This window comes from Dromiciops gliroides, chromosome 5 (genome assembly GCF_019393635.1).
Source record: "Dromiciops gliroides isolate mDroGli1 chromosome 5, mDroGli1.pri, whole genome shotgun sequence".
NCBI classification, from domain to species: domain Eukaryota; kingdom Metazoa; phylum Chordata; class Mammalia; order Microbiotheria; family Microbiotheriidae; genus Dromiciops; species Dromiciops gliroides.
Window position 1 is genome coordinate 21866600 of NC_057865.1, and position 17650 is coordinate 21884249.

At 45.4% G+C, this 17650-nt stretch overlaps 1 protein-coding gene across 1 annotated transcript in view; it reads left to right on the forward strand.

Moving 5' to 3' along the window:
* The window catches only part of TCAIM (T cell activation inhibitor, mitochondrial), a 40691-nt gene extending 24212 nt beyond the window's left edge, over positions 1–16479 (forward strand). Inside the window, exons 7-11 of the mRNA XM_043967186.1 lie at positions 8245–8342; positions 8810–8901; positions 13119–13351; positions 13682–13813; positions 14530–16479. Of these exons, the coding sequence (XP_043823121.1) occupies positions 8245–8342; positions 8810–8901; positions 13119–13351; positions 13682–13813; positions 14530–14755 (781 nt within the window). The 3' untranslated portion in view covers positions 14756–16479. The remainder of the gene's footprint in view (positions 1–8244; positions 8343–8809; positions 8902–13118; positions 13352–13681; positions 13814–14529) is intronic.
* The last annotated feature ends 1171 nt before the right edge of the window (positions 16480–17650 follow it).

The following is a 17650-nucleotide window of genomic DNA, read 5'->3' on the forward strand; positions in this document are numbered from 1 at the left end:
CAAAGTAGAAGTATCTCGTTATCAATAAGTGTCCGCCCTGTCACTGCCCACAGGTACAGTCCACAGAACTCACGTGGCCCAAGAGAGGTGAGGTCCAGGTTTGCTGATCAGTGTCACGACTCTTATTTGCTTCTGTCGGCTTCTATGCCCACTTGGGCCAGGGGCTTGATGTGGTCCAGGATCTCCTTTACAGCTGTCCCCCTGCCACCCCATGGCAGCCATCTCTGGGCCCAGGAGGTTCCCTGGGAGGTTCTGTGAATATTCAGCTCTGTCCCACAGCCATTCAGGGAAGTGATAGGACCAATTGCCAGGATCTTTCTTTTTTGATGTTAAGCTTCAATCTATGGAGCAGCTAGGTGGCGCAGTGGAAGGAGCACCAGCCCTGGATTCAGGAGTACCCGAGGTCAAATCTGGCCTCAGACACTTAACACTTACTAGCTGTGTGACCCTGGGTAAGTCACTTAACCCCAATTGCCTCACTAAAAAAAAAAAGCTTCAAGCTAGTTTTTACACTCTCTCTTTCCACCCTCATCAAGAGACTTCTTAATTCCTCTTCGTTTTCTGCCATCAGAGTAGTATCATCTGCTTATCTGAAATTGTTGATATTTCTCCCAGCAACCTTAGTTCTGGCTTTTGAGTCATGCAGCCCAGCATTTCACATGCTATCCTCTACATATAAGTTAAATAAATAAGGTGACAATACACAGCCTTGTTGTACTCCTCTCCCAATCTTAAACCAATCAGTTGTTCCTTGTTTAGTTCTGTTGTTTCTTGGCCTGTATACAGTTTCCTCAAGAGATAAGGAAGATGATCTATACTCCCATCTCTGAGGACTTGCCACCTTTTGTTGTAATCCACCCAGTCAAAGACTTTAGTGTAGTCAATGAAGCAGAAGTAGATGTTCTGGAACTCCCTGGCTTGCTCCATAATCCAGCCAATGTTGTCAATTTGGTCTCTAGTTCTCCTGCCTCTTTGAAAACCAGCCTGATCTTCTGTTCTCAGTTCACAGGATGCTCACACCTCGCTTACAGAATCTTAAGCATAATCTTGCTGGTGTGTGAAATGAACACAACTATTCAATAACTTGAGCATTCCTCAGCATTGCCCTTCTTTAGGACTGGGACATAAACTGATCTTTTCCGACCCAGTGGCCACTGTCGAGTTTTCTAAATTTGCCACCATACTGAGTACAATGCTTCAACAGCATCGTCTTCTAGGACTTCACATCTCTCTACTGGAATTCCATCCCCTCCACTAGCCTTACTGTTACCAATGTTTGCTAAGCTCCACTGGCCTTCATTCTCCAGGATGTTTGGCTCTGGATCAGTCACCACACCGTCCTGGTGAGCAGTGATGTTAAGATCTTTCTTGTGTAGTTCTTCTGTGTATTCTCGTAACTTCTTCTTCATCTCCTCTGCTTCTGTTAAATCTCTACCATTTTTGTCCTTTATCAGGCAATTTTTGCATGAAATATTCCCTTGATATATCTCATTTTCTTGAAGAGATTTCTTGTCCTTCCCATTCTATTTCTTTCTCCTATTTCTGGGCAAGAGTCCCTTAGAAGAAATTGAGTAGCCCTCATAACCAATTAAAGGGGAGAAAAGCAGTACTGGAATAGAATCTCAAAAATGACAGTGATACCTGTTCAAATCCCAGGCAAACTGTTCAGCATCACAGTACTGCAAGTCTATGCTCCAACCACTGAAGCCAAAGAGGGCAAAGTTGATCAGTTCTATAAAGACCTACAACATCTTCTAGAAATAACACTCGAAAAAAGATGTCACACTCATCATCGGGGATTGGAATGCCAGAGTAGGAAATTTAAAGATAATTGAGTAACAGGCGAGTTTGGCCTGGGAGTAAAAACTGAAGCGGGGCAGGGACTGATAGAGTTTGTCACACCAGCTCACTAGTCGTAGCAAGCACCTTTTCAACAACCCAAAAGGTGACTCTGCACATGGGCATCACCAGATGGTCAGTATAGAAATCAGCCATGTTATTTATGTGCTTTGCAGCCACAAGTGGAAAAGCTCTACACAGTCAGTCAGAACAAGGCCTGGGGCTGACTGTGGCTCCGATCATGAGCAGCTTATTGCAAAATTCAGACCTAAATTGAAGAAAGTAGGGAAAACCATCAGACTATATGAGTCTGACCTAAATCACATCCCTTATGAACAAGAAGTGGAAGAGGCGGAGATAGATTTCAGGGGTCAGATCTGACAGACAGAGCCCGAAGTGTGGACAGAGTCTAGTCACAGTATTGTACAGGAGGCAACAACAAAAAACAAGCAAAGGGGCTGCCTGGTGAGGCTGTACGCATAGGTGGGGGAAGAAGGACAGGGAAGGGAAAAGAGAAAGGGAAAGATAAGCCCAGTTGAATGCAGAGCTCCACACAGCGAAGCCCCAAGCCCTTGGTGTGTGGCCCATGTTTTATAAATATCTTATTTGATCCTCATGACAACTGGATTCTGGGGGAATAGGAAAGAAAAGAACTAGCTGCTTTAAGTCCTTGTTCCACCCTGGAGCAGCATTTATTTTTTATTCTTTTACATGCAAAAACCATTTCAACATGCTTTTTTTAAAAAAATCAAATTCCATATTTTCTCCCACCCTCCCTCCCCTTCCCCTTCATTGAGAAAGCAAGTGATTTGATATAGGCTATACACGTGTAGTCATGCAAAATATTTCCATTTTAGTCGTGCTGCTAAAGAAAACAGAACACCCCCTCCCAATAAAAACAACAAGAAAAAGTTTTTTAAAGTATTCTTCAATCTGTATTCAGACTCCCATCAGTTCTTCCTCTGGGGGTAGATAGCATTTTTCATCATGATTCTTCAGAATTTTCTTGAGTCAGTGTATTGCTGAGAAGAGCCAAATCCTTCACAGTCGATCATTGTACAAAATTGTTGTTGCTGTGTACAGTGTTGTCCTGGTTCTTGTGTAACAAGTATTGAAAGACTGGCTCTTTCTACCTCAAAGTTGAGATTGTTGACATGATTAATTTGAAAGAAAAGCATGTTCCCGCTGCACATTCACATGGTGGGGAAAAGAGCTGGTCTTAAACCAGCTTAAGGCAGACATCGACAAGCTCTTTGGGGGAGATAGCTTCCAATAAATATCACATTCATGTAATAGCATTACATACTTTGCAGGTAACTCTGAATAACCTAGATTACCCATAAATATTCCCATTGTTCAGGAATCAGGAATTTGGATTGTTAAACTTGTAGTGAGAGATTATCTTATTTCATTACCCCCCTATACCTCTGCAAACCAAGGCTAGATTTGGGGGAGAATCCTATCATTCCATATCCCATTTATGTCAAATTTTAACAGATACTAGTGCAAAGTAATGACTTCTATTTGATAAGTTGAAGATGACAGGCACGGTGGTACATGGGACAGCTAAGGTTGGTGGGATTACCTGTGTTTGGGGCTTTTGAGGTACGAGGGAGCTAAGCCCAGTAGCAATATGGTAAATGCCTAGGAGAGCCCACAAGGCCTGAGTTGGAAATGGGGCTGGTTAAAACTCCCATATCAACCATGAGTGGAATTAGGCCTGTGAGTGGTAGCCACACTTCCACTGGGAGAAATATAGGGAGACCTTGCCCTAAAAACAAATGAACTGGGGTAGTTAGGTGGTGCAGTGGATAGAGCACCAGCCCTGGAGTCAGGAGGACCTGAATTCAAATGCGGCCTCAGACACTTAACACTTACTAGCTGTGTGACCCTGGGTAAGTCACTTAACCCCAATTGCCTCACCAAAAAAAAAAAAAAAAGTGTGCCATCTTACAGAATGGGAGCATCTTTCCAAATCTACAACTTTGGCAATCAAGGGCATCTGGGTCTTTGCCCCTCACCATGGCTCTGGCTTGACCTCTTTTCTCCCTTGGCAATCTCTATGCAGTCTCATCAGAAGCTGAGAACCACACCACAGAAAGCTTTGCCGGTTGGTTTCTTAGTAAATAGGCCTGAGGTTATCTCCAGACCTGAGAACAGGCCAGGTGAGATTAAAGCCTGCCCCCCCCCAACCCAAAACACCTGGGACCCTCTGAAGCTGAGAACAGGAGTAGAGCCGAGAAGCAGCTGCCTGCCCCCCACCCAGTGGAGAGTTTAAAATCAAGTGAAAACGAGGCCAGGCAGTCTGAGAAGAAGCCAAATCATCCCCCAGGCCACGCTGTAGCTTGAACAGTGTGTCCTGGAAGCAACACCACACTTAAAGAAGGAGTTAAAAGCCAAGAAATAGTAAGCCAGGCTGAGCAGGCAGAGAAAGTAGAAGACCATCGAAAGCTTCTTTGGGGGTAAGGTAGACCACAATACAACCTCAGAAGAAGAAGATAATAACAGGGTCAAAGCTCCAACATCCAAAGCTTCCAAGAAAAATATGAACTGGTCTCAGGCCATGGAAGCTCTCAAAAGGGACTTTGAAGAGAAAGTAGGAGAAATAGAAAGAAGATGTAGAGAAAAGGAGGAAAGAATGGAAAGGGAAATGAGAGCGATGCAGGAGAGTCATGAGAAAAAAGTCAACAGTGTGAAAAGCCAAATGGAAAAGGAGATTAAAAAACTGTCTGATGAAAATAACTGCCTAAGAATTAGGATTGAACAAATGGAAGCTAGTGACTTTATGAGAAACCAAGACACAGTAAAGCAAATCCAATTGAAGGAAAAAATAGAGGGCAGTGTGAAATATCTTCTTGGAAAAACAACTGACCTAGAAAATAAATCTAGGAGAGATAATTTGAAAATCATTGGACTAGGTGGCACAGTGGATAAAGCACCGGCCCTAGATTCAGGAGTACCTGAGTTCAAATCCAGCCTCAGACACTTGACACTTACTAGCTGTGTGACCCTGGGCAAGTCACTTAATCCTCATTGCCCAGCAAAAAAAGAAAGAAAGAAAATCACTGGACTACCTGAAAACCATGACCAAAACAAAAGCTTAGACACCATCCTCCAAGAAATTGTGAGGGAAAATTGCCCTGATATTCTAGAAGCAGAAGCTAAAATAGAAATTGAAAGAATCCACCGATCACCTCCTGAAAGAGATCCCAAAAGGAAAACCTCCAGGAATATTATAGCCAAATTCCAGCACTCCCAGGTCAAGGAGAAAATACTGCAAGCAGCTAGAAAAAAGGAATTCAAATACTGTGGAGCTCCAATAAGGATAAAGCAAGATCTAGCAGCTTCTACATTAAAGGACCGAAGGGCATGGAATATGATATTCCAGAGGGCAAAGGAACTGGGACTTCAGCCAAAAATCACGTACCCAGCAAAACTGAGTATAATTTTTCAGAGGCAAAAATGGGATTTCAATGAGAAAGAGGTCTTTCAAGCATTTGTGATGAAAAGACCTGAACTGAATAGAAAATTTGACTTTCAAATACAAGATCCTGGAGAAGCATAAAAAGGTAAACAGGAAAAAGACTTCATGAGGAATATTAAAAGATCAAATGGTTTACATTCCTACATGGGAAGATAATACTTTGAAATCACAAGAACTATCTCAATAAGAAATTCAGGAGCTGCTGGGTGATGCAGTGGATGGAACACCAGCCCTGGACTCAGGAGAACCTGAGTTCAGGTGTGACCTCAGACACTTGACAATTAATAGCTGTGTGACCCTGGACAAGTCGCTTGGCCCCGGTTGCCTCACCAAAAAAACAAAACAAAACAAAAATTCTTCACAAGAAATTCACAGAAGACAGGGCTGAACTGAATATGAAGGGATGATATCTATAAAGTATGTTTTGTTCTTTGTAGGGCAGACGGGGAGGGGTGTCTTATGTCTGGGGCTGGATTTGAGCTTGGGGGGCCTCCTGGGTCCAGGGCTGGTGCTTTGTCCACTGTGCCACCTAGCTAATCCATGATGACATCATTAAAATAGGGTTGAGGTATAGGAGGAATAAATTGGGGGAGGGAGAAGGGGAGAGATGGTCTGGGGAGAGGTATTTCACATGAAGGAAACAAGAAGAAAGCTTATGGAGGAGAGTAGAAGAGGGGGAAGGAGTTGGGGAGTGAGTGAACCTTAATATCATCAGAATTGGCTCAAAGAAGGACTAACATACATACTCAAGTAGCTATAGTAATATACTTTTGCCCTTGGCGGGGGGAGGGAGAAAAGGGGTGGGGGGAGAAGGGAAGGAGGAAAGGGCAGATTGGGGGAGAGAGCAGTAAAAAAGCAAAATACTTTTAAGGAAGATGAAGATGTTCTGCATTACTACACCAGTATGACATATGGAATAACTTGATCTCATAGAGAGGGTTGAGGAGGGAGGGAGGAAGAAAAATTTAGAACACAATTAGCTCAGGGACCCTGATCTCATCGGAGTGGGCTCATGGAGGGAATAGCTTTCATACCCAATTGGGAGGAGCAATCTAACCCTGCAGGAAAATAGGAGGGGAAGAGGACGAGGAAGGAAGGGTGAAAAAAGGGAGTGCAGAGCAAGGGAGAGGATAGTCAGAAGTAAGGCACCTCTGAGGAGGAATAGGTAAGAAAAAGATAGAGTAAATGTCATGGGAAGGGAGTGGGATAGAGGGAAATAGTTATGATGATTGATTATAATGGCAAAATGTATGGTACCTACTTTGCTGGGCTTTTGTGAAGAAGATTCTCTGTCAAGCTTAAGGTACTATAAAGAGGTTGTGATGAACAGGATGTTATCGGGAAAACCTGGAGAGACCTACATGAGCTGAAGCAGAGTGAAATGTACTGTATACAAAATAACAGCAATCGTGGGGGATGATATGCTGGGAAGCATGTGGTTGTTTTCAGCAAGGCAATGATCCAATGTAACCCTGAGGGACTTAGGAAGATTGCAGCCCATCTGCAGAGAAAGAACTGATAGTATCTGAAAACAGATGGAAACACATTTTAAAATTTTTTTTCATTTCCTCTTTGATAATTCCTTAATCTGAAGTTTTGGGTTTTTTGACTGTTTTCTCTCACAACTAGCTAATATGGGAATTTTTCCATGACTACTCATGTATAACTTATTTTGAATTGATTGAGTTCTTGTGGGTGGGGGGCGGGAATGGAGGGGGGAAGAGAAGTTGGAACACAAAGTTTTTTAAAAATTGATGTTGGGGCAGCTAGATGGCACAGTGGATAGAGCACCGGCCCTGGAGTCAGGAGTACCTGAGTTCAAATCCGGCCTCAGACACTTAACTAGCTGTGTGACCCTGGGCAAGTCACTTAACCCCAATTGCCTCACTAAAAAAAAAAAAAAAAATTGATGTTAAAATTTTGTTTTTTCATATATTTTGGAAAATAAAATTCTATTCAGAATAAAAAAAATTTTTTAAGTACATGAACATATGATTTAATTTTCCCTCTAAATTTTGAAAAACATTTCAAATATATTTTTTCAAATATTTTTAAAAGCCAAATCATTATATTAGTCTCAATATAGAATATCGTGGAATGTGGGACCATTTACCTTTAAAGTTACAAATATCTCTCTGAAATACACAGTAAAAAATCACACCTGTAAACCAGAAGCAGGTTTTATATGATCCAGATATGAGGAAAAGCTCGGCCTTTATTTGGACTGATATAACATGTAACATACAGAAAAATGACTTTCTTCATCAAAAACTCATTTCTATGAAGTAAGATTTTTAAAATGTGGTATGATAAGTTTGCCAGGGATTTTTAAGGAAATGAATGGATTTTATTAAGAAGGAAAATAATCCTTCTATAATCTTAACAGAGAAGAGGGACTGGACATTTCAGATGAGAAAACTCTACCAATGCAGGTGGGTGCCTGCTTTGCAACTTCTCCTCAGAGAGAGCTGCCTGAGCCCAAGAGGTCAGGTGACTTGCCCAAGGTCACATAGCCATTCTGTGTCCAAGCCAGGTGTTCCCAGCTCTGGAGCCGGCCCTCTCTCTGTTGCCTCTCACTACCTCTCAGTCTTGACAAAGCAGCTCCTATTTTTCATACTTTTCTCCCTTCTCTTGCTTTATAAACCTCTATTGTATATAAACTTTAAATTTTAGTTTGTTTACTCTTTTTTAAATCTGTAGGTCCTTCAGTCCCACTGCCTTCTCTCAGGAAAACAGACCCGATTCCATAGCTTGCTTTGGTTGCTTTCTCAAAGGCTCCTGATGGAGCCAGATGTCAGTTCTGGCCTTGTTCCACATGTGCCCCCCAGAGGACTGCTCTTTGCCCTTCTTTGCCCTCTCCTGCGCATGCCTGATTCCCTCGAATGTGCTGTTGACATTGTCTCTGTGCTCTGTTTATGCAGGTGGCAGAGGAGCTGGGGCATAGCTCACCGCTGTAGCCAGCTGCATAGCCTAGGCCGCTTAGCTCAGCAAAGCCCAGAAGTCCTTCAGAACGCCAAAGGTGCGTCTTCGAGAGCCTTCTGTTCTGAGCATTCTCCTCATGTCTTTTTGCTGCTGAGGCTGCGTTTCACAGTGATAGGGAAATGCACATGTGTGTCTAAAAGTTGGCCTCAGCGGGGCAGCTAGGTGGCACAGTGGATGAAGCATCGGCCCTGGATTCAGGAGGACCTGAGTTCAAATCCAGCCTCAGACACTTGACACTTACTAGCTATGTGACCCTGGGCAAGTCACTTAACCCTCATTGCCCTGGGCAAAAAAACAAACAAACAAAAGAAAAAGTTGGCCTCGGTATGACTGGATTTCCACTGGGGAATCTCAGAATGGGAGACCTTTGCCATAAAACGATAAAAGAAGAGCTAAGTAACAGACTCATCTCCATCCCAGAGTTCAGTGTAAATAAGCTTAAGTGATGTGAGAGCCTTTTAGACTTATCCATGTGTGATAAAGGGTTTTTGTTTTTGTTATCAGGTTGTACAATAGTGTTCACAGACCGGTCAGGCATGAGTGCCTTGGGCCATGTCATGCTAGGAACCATGGATGTTCATCACCACTGGACAAAAGTAAGACAACCCTGAAAGCAAGAACATGTCAGTGTTTTCAAAGCTTCCCTGTCATTTTTGTCTAAAATAATATCTTAGATGGATATTTTAGCCCCCGGCGGCTCCCTTTGCAGCACCATCTGTCAGTGTCTGGCAGCTGGATGAAAGTTTACCGTATCAGAATAGTCAGATTTGGGGGCACCAAGTAGGTGGGATATTTGGAAGAATGCCTTGGTTTGCTTTTCCCGCTTTTATTTTCTAATTTGACTGTTCTGTAAACACAGCCTAAAAGCCTGCCTTCTGTTTTTATCAGACTCTACTCCTTGAACTCTTTACCATGACATGGTTTTTCATGATTTTGCCTTCTTTTCTCCATGTAAAAGTAAAAGCAAGGTACATCTCCCATTCGTTCTTTTTTTCTTGTTACATTTAATGTTGGTTTTTTCTCTTTCTCTCGATTACTCCATTTGTTCTGATAAACATTATTTGGTGATATTTTCCATAATCACTATTTTAAGAATGGGTCGCCTGCCTCAGTAAGAGCCCAAGGGAGCTGGGACAAATGATCCCTTACCATTTACTCAAGATCTAATTAAGTCTATTTCCCCTGTAGCTAGAAGTGAGAATTTTCCATTACATGCTCTTGCTCTGCCATGATTGAATTTTTAAAATCCAGTGCAAAGGGGCAGCTAGGTGGTGCAGTAGATAAAGCATTGGCCCTGGATTCAGGAGTACCTGAGTTCAAATCCAGCCTCAGACACTTAACACTTACTAGCTGTGTGACCCTGGGCAAGTAACTGAACCTCTATTGCCCTGCAAAAAAAAAAAAAAAAAAAAAAAAAGGTTAACTCCAATGCAAAAAGATTGGTAAAAGATTGCAGAGGTTTTAGGATTCTGTAGAGCCTTAGATTTTCTCTATGCTCTCTGGATAATGGTAAGGATCTCCTTGCCTCCCACAAAACCAGTTCCAGGCTTTCCCACCATATTGTATTGGGAAAGACAGAGATAAATGCTTATTTCAGTGTATGTTCTTACCTAATTGCAGCAAATAGATGTTTTGATACACACTCGTGTCCTCCAATTGTGATTCCTGCCCTCTTGTTCTGCGCCACCCTTGTCCCTAGCCAGTCAGATCCACCCGGCAGGCTCAGGGGACATCCTTTGTTTAGATCCCAGAACATCCTAGACCATGTGCTGCCTTTCTGTCTTCATATGTAGATCCACCTTCCTTTCTGGTCTTTGTTGACATATTTTATACAGCTTCCCTAAACCAAGGTAGCCAGCTCTCCCCTTGTCTGTTCAGCTCTTAAGTGAGTTCATTTTCCACCCACAGCATGCCCTCCAAAGACAACCTCTCGAGTGCATACCCCCAGCCCCATTGCATGATGGGTTCATACAGCTTTTCTTCTTTAGACCCTGAGGCTGATCTCTTGTCAGGTTTCCTTTAACCAATCCCTTGGTGTATGCACAGACCATTCTCAGGCCTGTTTCAAAGACATGGGAAAGAAGATGTAGGGTTAGTATTTGCTGGTGTCTTCCCCATCATCTCTGCATCAGAATCTCATCTCTTCCTTCTTCAAGACTCAGCTGAAGCACAGCCTTCTTCATGAAGCCGCTGCTGTTTCCCCTCAACTGTTAGTGTCCTCCCTTCCCAAAGTATTTGTTGTGTCTGCTTAGAGTCTGCTCTCTTCCCAACAGAAGGTAAACTCTCTAAGAGCAGAGTTTGTCTTGGTGCCCAACTCATCATGGGCACGTAGAAAATGCTTGTTGGTCATCGAATGAGGATTTTGTGCTTCTTCTCCCCTTCCTTCCTGTCATTGGATCTGCTCTCTTGGAATCTGGATGATGGTGGTGGGTGGGGTGCCCTCAGAAGGGTGGTGCTTCCCAGGCATATTTGCCCAACTCTGGCCCAGCCACTGTGGTTGGCTCTGCCATCTCAAGCACCTCCCTCCTTGCTTATGGAGCACACCAAGTACAAAGGCAACAGAGGGGGCGGCTAGGTGGTGCAGTGGATAGTGCACCGACCCTGGATTCAAGAGTTCCTGAGTTCAAATCCGGCCTCAGACACTTGACACTTACTAGCTGTGTGACCCTGGGCAAGTCACTTAACCGCCATTGCCCTGGAAAAAAAACAAAAAACAAAAAGGCATTAGAGGCCAAGTGCAATGGCTCCAGGGTCCTGTCTGTCCTGCCTCACGTATGTCTGTGGTCCCTGCTCCACTTTCATTTGGGTGGCTCTCGGGGTCACTCTCCCAAAGCCTTCAGTCCCTTCATGATGTTCTGCTGGTGATGTTGCCCATGGCTACTATATCTCTCCTCTCCACCTGCCAGGAAATGAAGTGGTCAATGGTCGAAGAGTTTCCGGCCCACATATTGTAGTGACATCAGTTAAAACTCTCAGAGAAGTGGTTTACCACTGAAGCAACAATTGGACAAAGTGCAGTCAATGTGTCTTTCTAGGAGTTTAGCGCTGAAAGAGAGGACAGATGAAGGGTGATGGTTAGGGTAGGAAAGATCTGGGCATATTTATAGTTAAAAGAACAGGAACCCATGGATAGAGAGAAATGGATCAGTCAAAATTCTCCAACAAATCCCTTAATAACATTTATTTTTTTTTTAATTCTTTCAGGACGGGGTCAGGCTTTTGTGAAAGTGAAGCAAGTGATAGGGTGTTATAACCCCAGTTAAAAGTCAATTCATGTGGATAGAGCACCGGCCCTGGAGTCAGGAGTACCTGAGTTCAAATCCGGCCTCAGACACTTGACACTTACTAGCTGTGTGACCCTGGGCAAGTCACTTAACCCCAATTGCCTCACTAAAATAAAAAAAAAAAAAAAAAAAAAAAAAACTCAATTCATGGAGCATCCATTAGGTGGGTGTATTCTAAGCACTTGGGGACAGAGTAGAAAGGAAAAAACAATCCATGTCCTGAAAGAGGGCACTGCTGGGGCAGCTAGGTGGCACAGTGGATAGAGCACCGGTCCTGGATTCAGGAGGACCTGAGTTCAAATCTGGCCTCAGACACTTAACACTTACTAGCTGTGTGACCCTGGGCAAGTCACTTAACCCCAATTGCCTCACTAAAAAAAAAATAAAAAGAGGACACTTTTTAATGAGGAAGGCCCTGTGCCAGTCCTCGAGGGAGATCGGGGAGGCCACAGCTCCTAGAAGCACTGAGGACGGTCGCCTCGCCTCATGTTCCCAACATCTCTGATCAGGAGGAACAACTTTCCAACCAGGCGTTAAAATTGAGCAGGATGACTAGAAAGAAGTAGATCATCTACTGTGGAAATATAAACATTAACATACATGAATGGGGGCAGCTAGGGGGCGCAGTGGTTAAAGCACGGCCCTGGATTCAGGAGGACCTGAGTTCAAATCCGGCCTCAGACACTTGACTTACTAGCTGTGTGACCCTGGGCAAGTCACTTAACCTCCATTGCCCAGGGAAAAAAAACAAAAAACAAAAAAAAACCATACACGAATGGCCTGAATCGGATTAGACTGAAAAAGAACAAAATGAATTTTTTTCCCAAAAACTGTTTTGGAGCGAAGTGAGTAGTTATAGGGGGAGGTTAGGTAGCACCATCGTGCATAGAGCACACTCAACTTCATGAGTTCAGATCCAGCCTCAGCCACTTCCGAGCTGTGTCACCCTGGGCATGTCCCTAAACCCCACTTGCCTCACTTTCCTCATTTGTAAAATGAGCTAGAGAAGGAAATGGCCGACCACTCTGGTGTCTGCCAAGAAAACCCCAAACAGGAGCATGGGCACAACTGAAACAGCGGAACAACAACAAAGTCATTGCAGACTCTCTTTAGTGGGGAGGGGCCACATTGCTCTGCTGTTACCAGGACAGATTTTTCTCTTTACTTCATTAAAGTAGATCAGTCAAGAAGATGAGAACCTGAATCCAAATTCTTTCCAGTGACCTCTTCTCCCACTCTCAGGCATCCTAAGCTAATTTAAGCTTCTCTTCCAAACATTCCGGTAGGCCCAGAAGCTTAGCACTGTGTTTGGGGAACGTCTCTCTCTTCTCTCTGCATGTTTGCTCTGACCCACAGGTCCCATGATCACTCATTTGTGCACTTGGAGATTGACTGGCTTCCTGCATTCTGGGCCATCCTTTTAAACAGATGATCCCATGTGGTGTTTTTTACATGTTTTCATTGCATTCGATCGAAAGCTCTCAGTCGCCCTGATCAGTCGGCTCATTTCTCCCCTCTTTGGGCCACAGATCTTTGAAAGGCTGCCAAGTTACTTTGCCCTCCAGAGGAAGCTGGTGCTTCTAGAAGACCGGATCAGCTACCTGCTGGGCGGCATCCAGGTGGTCTACCTGGAGGAGCTGCAGCCAGCGCTGACCATCGAAGAGTACTATGCTCTCCTGGATGGCTTCTGTCACCGGCTTCTGAAGAGCAGGCTCCCCTTCCACCCTCGCAGCCTCCGGGGCCTGCAGATGATCCTGGACAGGTGAGCCTTTAGTCCCTCTCCTGGGCTCTTTGCGTGTGCTGAGTTTCTAACCATAGGCGCACACTCTTAGTAAGGAAGAGCGAGCCGTGTCACAAATGTGGGTGCAGCCGTATCGAGAGGTCAGGGCACCGTCCTGTGCTCCCTGGGCAGAGATAGTGGAGCAAGCGCTGGTGTCAACAGTGCAGCTGTTGTAGGCCTGCTCAGGTAGACATCATGTGGGGGGGGGCTGGCGAGCGATCAGTCTGACAGGGAGCTTTCTGAGGCCTGTTCCTCCTAGGTAGGGATAACTGTCTAAAAGGTTTTAAGGCATTTCATTTCCATGTCCCCCAGCGACAGATACGCTCCCAGCCTGCATGAGCTCGGGCACTTCAACATCCCAACGCTGTGTGACCCCGTCTCCCTCCAGTGGTTTATTTTCAACAAAGCAGCCCAAGCCCGGGAAAACATGAAAAGAAAAGACGAGTGAGTATTTGTCTCTGCCCTGAGAAGCATCACTCAGCTCTGCTTCTTGGTGTTGGCAGCTTCCCTGATCAACTCCAAGGCCTGCATGTGGGGCTTGAAACCTAGCAGGCACCTCCAAGGTGATCAGCCGTGAGAGGGACACAGGCTCCGCAGAAGGGCCAGGACCCTGGGCTCAGTCTGGCAGGTGGCCCCCTCCGCCTCTGTTCCTTCTCAAGATTAGAGGTGGCTTCAGCCCCTTGGAGGCTGAGGCAAGATGAGGAGCCCTGGGGGCCCGTAGCAGGAGGAAGACTTCTGCCTAAAGTGATTGGAGCTGCCCCAAACTGACCAGCTCACCTTCCAGACCCCGAGTTGTGAGCTTCTCTGCAGGTCATCTCTGTCTGCCTAGTGCCAAGCCTAGTGCCCTGTAGCTGAATCGATGTTGATTTGAATGGAATCAAACCCCTGGGTCGCAGCCTTAGTCAAGAGGTAAATTATTGAGATTATGGCCTATGGAGCTTCCTCGCCGCAATCTGAATAGACTCTTACGAGGCTGGACCAGGGTTTGATTCCACACCTGGTGACTGACACCTGGTGACCTTCAGCAGGTCACGCGCTCTTGGCGTTCCCTCCCAACCCAAGCAGATGAGCTTGTGGTCCTTCCCAACTTGCTCTCGTACATTCTCTGTTCCGTTTTGTTAGGTTCATCACTTCTGATGACTTTCTCATTCATATCTCAGGTTAAAGGTGATGGAAAACGAATTGGTCCATGAGTCAATTAAGAAATTTTCTCTGAAGAAGCTATACAAAGAGCCCAGTGTTTCGAGCACACAAATGATCGACTGCTGTAAGAGACTGCTCGAACAGTCCCTGCCGCATCTGCAAGGGATGCGCGTCTGCGTGTCGCATTTCTATTCTGTCATGCAAGATGGGGACCTGTGTATTCCCTGGAACTGGAAGAGCTGAGGAACTGCCTCGCGAGGCGGAAACCTGTGCACATTGATTTGAGACTTAACTTATTCCAAACCACGTTTTGATAGGACAGTATTGCTCCACCTCGGGCCAGAGGGCGACTCTCATCACTGGTTGGCAGGTAGAACTTCTGCTGGCCGTGGTGAAGAGTTTGTTGGTGTGTTTCCTGTGCTCATCCCTCACCTTCCATGGTTTCCAAAACCATGTACATAAACGTCTGACTCGGACGTATGGAATGAGAGAGGCCATTTATATTTTTAATAGTGGGCAAAAGACACTTTGAAATGAAGCAAGAATTCTACAAAAGAAAAATGATCTATTTTTATATGCACGGCTGTTGGGGTGGGGCCTCTAACAAAGGGGTGAGGGCCCAAGAAAGGAAGGCAGATAATGAGGTGTGGAGAGAAGACCCCTTCCTGCAAGCACCTGGTACTGTGCCCTGTACACAACAGGTGCTTAATCAATGCTTACTGAAGTCACATTACTCTCCTTTCATTGTTGTGAAACCTCACACCTAAGGCAGAGAGCCGGTATTATCCAAAGAGGGTGATTTCTGGGAAGCAGAAATTAATGATCCGTTTCAGTTCAGAAAAAAGAGATGAGAATGATGAGAATGTGCATATATAATATCTGATGTCCCTTTGACTTCTTTCTGAGCTGTTTGGGGCCGATCTGTTTGTCACCGTATGATCGGCTCTTTCGCTGGAGAGTTTGGCTTTCAGATTATTGCTCCCCTAACCGATGGTGTCCTGGTGGCCACTCGGAGCATTCTGTGATTCCAAATCTCTTTCCCGGCTGCACAGGAGTCCAGGGGAACAGTTTCCTTCCTGGGAAATTGTTCTCAGGAAGACTCTGGCCACAGGCCTACAAGGGGCTGGTTGCCCCAAACCTCAGAGCAGGGTCAGGGTCAAGGGGCTCTTGAATCCAAGTCCCGGTGGGCCCGGGCCAGGCCTTCCCAGCCCAGGTCTCCCCATCTCTGTGCAGATGTCAGACACTTGGCTGATGCTGTCGCAGCCACCTTTGGGTTCCTGCTGCTCTCCCATTTGGGGTTTCTCCTCAGGTCACTAATCCCACGCCCCCTCCCAAGTAGCTGGTAACATAACCAGGGACTGCTCTTCCTGCAGTCTAGGACGGCCTCTTCGTGTGTCACTCAGCTCCTCCCTTCCCAGGGCCTCTCCCTAGAATAGAGAGAGCCAGGCTCTTCTCTGTGGCTGATCACCATCCACAGATGCTCCCTAACAGGGAGGGCAGGTAACAGTCTGGCTCTGATTCCCTGGGCACTGCCGGGGCATCACTGAAGATGCCTGTTTTCAATGTGTGCTGCTAAACTGAGGACGTTGGAAGAGATTGGGTCAAATTTAAGTTCATCTGAAAACTAGGTTCAAAAAAAGTAATTGTGGATTTAAAGAAAGTGTTAATTTGTACCGTTAGTGTTTGTAGATGCAAACATTGTCCTTTGTACCTCTGCATAAATCTGTTACTAAAAAATCTTCTGTCTTTTAGAATGAATGTGCTGCCTCAGAACATTTGACCAAACCTGCAGATAACCCAAAAACTGCCATCTTATCAGTAATTTTTAAATGAAAAAAGTTAGAATTAGACTATCCCCTTTGTAAGATTGAACTAAAATGTAATTTCCAGTAGTATGTTTTGAACTGGATTTTGCCTCTAAGAACTAATGAATTGTTATACAATAAATATAATCTGTATTAACCCCATACATATCTTCCTTTCTTTTTTTTGTTATTAACAAGCCATTTTCTATTCATTGGAAAGAGAAGATGCTGCTTTTTTTTCATAAAAGTATTTTATTGGGGAAGCTAGGTGGCACAGTGAATAGAGCACCAGCCCTGGATTCAGGAGGACCTGAGTTCAAATCCAGCCTCAGACACTTGACACTTACTTGCTGTGTGACCCTGGGCAAGTCACTTAACCCCCATAGCCCTGCAAAAAACAGACTAAATGTTGTTAAACACATAACAAGGATGTGGCCTCTGTGAGTCAGATGGCCTGATGGAAAGGATGTGGGAGCTGTCATCGGAAGGACCTGGGGCGGCTGGCTGGGTGACCCTGGGCACGGCACCTGAACTTTTTAAGCCTCCATTTCCTCATCTGTAGACTAGGACAATGATGATGCCAGCACGACCTCCCTGCCAGGGCGGGTGTGAGGAGGGGTCCCTTCAAGCCTCATCCCCCTGGGAAGGATTCCGTCGGGAGCCTTCCCACATAGGAACACTAAGCAGTGATGGGCCACAAGCCAGCAAGGATGCGATGCTAGTGCGGTCAGTGAACTAGGACATGGCCAACTTGGTCCTTGTTTTTTAAAATCGTCCAAAACTCCTGGGAGGTTTATTCTCCCTCAAGTTCCCGGGAAAATGTTCCCTGATCACAAGGAGGAGAAAGAGAAACCACATCATGGCGACCAGGACAGAGCATGAGCCCAACGGGCCAAACCCCCCACACCCCCACCCCCACCTAGGCTCGGCTCCTGTCCAGCCCCCACCTTCTCTAAGCCGTTGATTGCTCCATCTGGCCCAAGAAGCCTCTCCTCCCAGCAGCCTTCACTCCTGCCTGGCCCATTGGCCAGCACAGAGGTCAGACAGGGCAGCTTAGGAGCTGATGCCCAGTCTCTCTGTGTCTCCTGCCTGTGGTGGGAGGAGAGCAGGGAGCAGGGAAGGGCCTCTCAAGCTCAAAGAATGGGGCCCATGATGGTGTTGTGGGGTCTTGTCGGGCTAATGGTTCCTCTGAACAAACAAGTGTCGATAAAATGATGAAGCCTTGCTGGGCGTGGGGTTTTCAAGTGATTGCACAGGGTGTGACTTTTATCCAGGTTACCTCGAGTGTAAAATAAATTTCATGTTTAAAAGACAGAAGCGGTCATGGGCCCCA